General features: G+C 34.9%; 1 protein-coding gene across 1 annotated transcript in view; it reads left to right on the top strand.

Moving 5' to 3' along the window:
* The window catches only part of LOC108686005 (dymeclin), a 4175-nt gene extending 3528 nt beyond the window's left edge, over positions 1 to 647 (top strand). The window contains 3 exon segments of the mRNA XM_018191037.1: positions 70 to 178; positions 181 to 299; positions 380 to 647. Coding sequence (XP_018046526.1) covers positions 70 to 178; positions 181 to 299; positions 380 to 547 — 396 coding nt within the window. The 3' untranslated portion in view covers positions 548 to 647.
* Positions 648 to 6507: the final 5860 nt, after the last annotated feature.

Below are 6507 nucleotides of genomic sequence, written 5' to 3'. Positions count from 1 at the left end.
TCAATAAATTTCAAAAAGACATATGATAGTGGACATATGATAATATATATTTGTTAGTTTAATTTGAAGTGATATGTGTTCTTTAATTTGCGCAAGTGGATTAATTATGAAATATCGATATACATATATATATATATATATATATGTGTCCTAATCGAAAATTTTTTTAATATAATTTTTAGGTAATTAATTTTTTCTCTTATAAATTGGAACAAAAAGATCAATCACAATTAGGTGTTAGTCAAGTATTATCCACTATACGGCAAGGTACTTTAGAATGGCCAAGAGATCGTTTAAGAGTACGTAGGAATTGTTACAAATCATTACGATGTTTATTTATTAAAATTTTAATTTTATATATATATACTGTTGTTTGTAGAAATTCCCAGAATTGAAATTCAAATATGTAGAAGAAGAACAACCGGAAGAATTTTTCATTCCTTACGTGTGGAGTGTCGTTTGTCAAGGAGCGTTATTACATTGGAATGCGGAGAATATAAAATTATTTTCTCCTAATAATGGCGAAGCAACCATCATTGTTTGCTGATACTGAGATGAGGGGTGCATTCTGCTATAAATATTCAAAGCGACGACACAAGTTAATAAAAGCAAAACTTAATAAATTTATAATAGAAATCGTCAAAAACAAAAGCATAAATATTTTCTTTTGAATAAATTAAAATGGAAATTTTAAGAATTAAAAGAAAAATGAAAATATGTGCGGCAAAAAACATAACGTATGGCATCAAATATAAGTATTGACGAGAAATATACTTATAGTAACATATATTTCTCAAAATTTGAAATTCAGTTCGACATCGTCAGAAACATTTTTTTTGTTATGTCATTTTCTTGTATTCAATCATTTCAATATTTATGAAATCGAATTGAATTAAATGAATTAAATGAAAAAATGAAAACAAATGAATTAAATTAAATATTATTATACTTTTTCATTTTTCTATTACATGTTATGAAATAAGATGTAAAAGACTTAACAACAGGTATTTTATATTCTTGAAAATCAAATTTTATAACTTTTCTGCATTTTGTTATGATTATATATAAATGATGTAATAACATACATCAAGCCAAAATGATAGATGCAGTTGTTGCATCTCAATGGGACTGGTTAAAGTTATTGTAGTATTTTGTATTATGATACAAGAGATAATTTTATGTTATTAATATATGCATGAGAAGTTATAATCTCTACAAATAATATAATTTATAAATGCCTGTATAACTTGAAAATTAAATTTTCTTGTAATCTAACTAAAAATATATACTGATTCAAAGTATTTTTTAATGCAAAAATGTAAAATTATCGAAACTTTAGTGAATTACATCTGGTAGCCTAATCAAAGTAGCATGCAATTTGGTTTCAATAGTACAACTGCAATATATTGTAAATAATTCTCGAGAAAATTCAATTTCTATTTGTTTAATTTAAAACGTGGCAATATAATATTTGTATAGTTCTGTTACTCACGCTGTATATGTGCAAATAATTTTTATTTAATATACATATACATCAATAAAAACTTTGATATTTATAAATACCTCGTTTCATTTCTTCAAACACTCGTTTAGCATAAGATTTACAGAAATAGGACATACATTTTCTAGGACAAATGTGAAAGGGCGATGTAGGAAAAAAATGGAAATAATTCAATGTCCATTTTTAACCGACAGGTCATTTAAAAATCGTATATCGCGTACGCAGTAATCTATACTCAAGAGATATAGTTTATTTTCCTCTGGAGTCTTCATCACATCAGTTGAAAATTTATCAATTATTTCGACCTGCCGGCTACGCAATGGTCAATTCGCACATGTCGAATGTACATCTTTATTAAACAAATACAGTTGACGTCTTAATGTTATTTATAATGTCGTTATAGATAGTATTTCATTTTTCCTAGCCTGTGCAGCGTGTATATGCGGCCGCGCGTGATCCTGTGTCGTGTACTTGTGTGTATAGTTAATATACTATTGCTATATAATATACTTCTCATTTTTGTCTTGAACGATCTTTCAGTTTGCAGAGTTAACAAGATAATTTGACTGTTTCTGTGCGTCGCGGTGCAGACGCGCCGAGTAACTCAGTGTGTCACGTTAAAATTAAAGACTTGTAAAGTCATAAACATTGCCTTAGCCATACGTCACGTTACGGCTCGAAACGTGTATGTGCTTAGCGTACAGATAATATTTTTTTTCTTTTAATTATTTATTTATTCATAATAATTAAATTCCTTAACTGTAATATACTATACCGTTACTTAATCTTATTAGTTAACACACAATCAATCTGCGATGAAGGAGGGAATTTAGTCGGCACGCAACGATATTCCGCATTACGGCCTAGCTAATCAGTAATTGATTATTTCACTTATTACCGTCATCGCGCAATTTACCTTTTATTGTTAACATCCGATCGTATCGTTATTACGCGCTATTTCTTCACGTATTTTTCTTTCCTTTTTCATTTTTTCTTTTTTTTTCTTTTTTAAGAGAGTGTCGCATATAACGAGAAATAACAACGAAGTCCTGGAGTGATCGCTCAATATCTCATGAGAAATATGTAATATATTTATACACGCTCTACATGTTTCTTATGACTTGGATGCACTTTTTTAGCTTATTCGATTCCAATATCCTCGGGCAGAAAACAAAATTTAGAAAAAAATGAATCATTCGAAATATACACAGCAATTTCAAATTAATGAACTTCCTACACTCAATTTGGCTTCGTTTTATTGAAAACTATCAGTACACGTCAATAATCCGAGCGCTCTCAAAAAGCTCTCGCGCAAACACGAGCGAAAAGCTCCATCAGATTACATGGGAAAAAAATTTGCCGCATTGCCGAATCCTGCGGCAAGACTAACGTCTGCCTCTTTTATATTTCTCATTCGACGCTACGGAAGGAAACGGCAAACTATAAACGGGACGAATGGCACGAGCGTTCGCTCCGCGAAGCGTTATAATTTCTCGATTTACACGCGCGCGTGATAGCGCGTTTACACATGCACGTTTTTCACTGCTGTCGCACCGGGATAGTGTCAGTATGTACGTGGAACGTGTGATGTATGTGTGTCAGCAAAAGTCGATACGCATCGGTGACGGCGGGCGTGTAATATGCGCTGAAGAGAATGCCCCTCGCCTTGTCGTGATAGACGAGAGGGAGTCCTCCTCTCGGAAATTCGGAAGATAAGATTTGACGTGTTACGAGCCTCCGATTTTTCCGAACTCTCTCGTTCTTCTCTTAAGATCCAAAATATTTCCTCTGGCCGTTTCAGGCGAACGGCACGTATGTGTATGCGTATGTGTGTATAAGTGAGACGAAGACGGGGGAAGAGTATGTATATTTATATACGTAAACATACATACATACATACACGGGGGTATCTGTGCATATGTATACGTACACACTCTAGCTGCCTACAAAATACAATGATACATTACAAATTCTTTTTTTTCCCCTCATTTCCTTTTACTCTTCCCTCTTTTACCTCTTTACATCGTCATTTGCAAACAGCTTAGATATATTTTTTTTTATGTATATATTATATAATAGTATCATCTAGTTGGTTTTGTTCTCTGCGTTCCTTCACATTTCCCGTTTAATTAAATGATTAAGTACACATCTTTAGAGCGGATGCGCGCAACCGATTAGGTTCACGTATGTTGCGAATCACTTCTCGTTTCATTGATTTCCTGATTTCTCGGTCGAAAGAGAGTTTTGACCTCCCGATATCTCGTTAAATAACGAAAGACTTGTTCACAAAGCGCATGGGCGTCCCTTATTTCATCGCATTCGAATTAAGGATCTTATCATTCTACATATATTTTTTCTTACGTAAATCATGTACATACAAAGCAGTTCGAGCTTGATGTAACTTAAGCCACGTGTTGCTTGTTGTTGATTTTGACCCATTTATGTATCACGATTAAAGTTATTTTTCAATTTTCCCAGGGTTGGAAAAGTTACTTTATAAAAGTAACTCGTATTTTTTTTTCTGAAAAATAACGAGTCATTATAATTTCCATTATTACTTTTTCAGTGAATTTTTCTGTTTCCTTTCTTGAGTTGCATCCAATTATCTTAGTTTATGACTAAGACAATCATTTAATTAATCGACTAATTCAATATAAGATCTACAGTGACTGTGATTGTATTAATCATAACATAACATGGTCAAACATAACATTTTCTTTCTTTGAAACACACTAATACGTTCCATTGTACGTTTACAAAGTAACGTTTACGATAAAAACGATTATATTAATTATCCAAAAAAAATAACTGCGTTACTATTAATGTTACAAATAAGGAAACGTTACTCTCTAAATTCTTTGGAGTGGAATCTCGCTATAAAGAATGAAAATTGAGCCAGTCTTGAAAAAGAATGATCCAATTTTTAATCTTTAAGAATGAGATTTCATTCTTCAAAATGACATTCACTCTAAAAATTTTAAAGAGAGCTAATTTGTTACTGAAAAAAGTAATTTTAAGGGTAACGACATTACAAGTAACCCATTATTTTCTAACTTCGTTTTTTACATGAGCAAATATATTCTTTTTTCAGAAAGGAAGAGAAATGAATGGCGAATCTTCCAAGCGATAAGAATAGAAAAGAAGCAATGAAACCAACGAGGAACTGTATCGCGTAAATAAAGGGATGCCCCATGCGTGTACGGTCATCGGACAAAATTACTTTCTACGAGATACCTTTTTCCCACCGCGATTTTCGCACATTCTTCTGACTTCGTTACATCGCATGATGAACCTGATAGAAGAGTGCGCCTGTCGCTTATTTACGATGTCGCTTGTACGACAGTCAAATGAAATAGGAATCTCAAATATATCTCCCGAACTGTATAATTCACTGTGCACTTATGCTCGAGGATTAAGCATATATAAACGCATGTGTACACATTTACGTAAGCTAATTTAGACACACTCATCAAGGCCAGATCCCTTCTTGATTTCATCCTGCGAGAACCTCCACGGTGGAGATCCATCGCGAGTGCCTCGACTGATTTTTTTTTATTGATTACCTTCTCACTGTGTTGCTATACGATCTTTACAAAATACGAGATTATGATAAAATTCGCGTTGCAGTGTAATAAAATCACGTTAGGAGAAAACACTAGGAAAGGAAAGACAGTACAAAAGCAAGCGTACACATCGGTATTTCATGTATATAAGTGTATATGCGATCTGGTGTTATCAGGAACAGATAAACGATCATGCACGCTTCTATTTGTCTTTTTTGTTTTTTCCGGTGATTTTTTTCAATCGAGTTCCGCTTTCTCGTTTAAAGTAATCCGAATTTTTGATCGAAATATCTGCTTTCGCGCGAGTCGGAGAAATGCGTAAGAGAGGGTGCGTATTGTTAACCCTTTCCGGAAACGGAGAGAGAGAGAAAGAGAGAGAGAGAGAGAGAGAGAGATGGGGAAAAAGAAACCTATCTTCCGAGAACGAGAAAGAAATCCTTACGAAGTCGCGACATTTCGCGACCGCTCGTTGGCGAAGCAAAGCTTCCCAAAAAACGTTTCCGACAAATCCCTTATAAAAATGATATGATATGCTCGTTGGAAAAATAAATTGTGTGTTCATTATAGTTTCCTATATGAATATAGATATATCCGTACGCGAGTTCTTCGGTACTGGTGCCTCCGCATTCGAACAATTCGGTATAATTCTACATTTATGTCAACACAGAGACACACACATATACACGAGGATCCGTTCATTACTTCGCGACGATAACGGATGCGCAGCCGTCGTGTCACCATTCCGACGAAAGAGAAAGAGAGAGAGAGAGAGAGAGAGAGAGAGAGAGAGAGAGAGAGAGAGAGAGAAAGAGAGTTTAATGTACCCCACCATGGGATCATTGCACGTGTATGACGCGTTTTCCGACACGGGACCATCGACAGGTATTGTACTTCGACAGCCCATCGGACGAACGAAGTGTCGCCGAGAGCGACGCCCAATGAACGCGTCCTTAACTTCTAAATCGTAAACGTCTAAAATACAATCGGAACTTTTCACTATAACGCGCTTTTAGGTAGCGATAAAAGAGCTAAACCTACGTAAGGTCATAGCGATTGCATGACAAGCTCACTATGCATCTGAGCTACGATATCGCGAGAAGTTCCTTACAACAATATAGGGGAGGCTGACACCCGTCTACGGTGACGGGATATTGCGAAGAAAAAAAAGAAAGAGGTAAATGCAGCGTCCGAAATTCGCTGTTAAAGACAATACGAATTCAACGTACTACACTTGCTTAAAAGGCACGTAAAAGCATCAGTTTTCTCTCTGTGAAAAGAGCGATTGCACGATACGACACGTCTTGGGTCGGGGAGATTAACGGGAGAAGCACACTCGATGGCTTCTCCAGCCGCTGCGCATTACTTTAGAATAATCGTCTACTACTCGAGACGAGACTCTCGCCACGGAATAATGAATGGATGCTGATATACACACTATATATA

The sequence above is a fragment of the Atta colombica genome, unplaced genomic scaffold (assembly GCF_001594045.1).
Source record: "Atta colombica isolate Treedump-2 unplaced genomic scaffold, Acol1.0 scaffold163, whole genome shotgun sequence".
Taxonomy (NCBI): Eukaryota; Metazoa; Arthropoda; class Insecta; order Hymenoptera; family Formicidae; genus Atta; species Atta colombica.
Note: the sequence above shows the minus strand (reverse complement) of the source record. Positions and strands in the feature narration are given on the sequence as shown.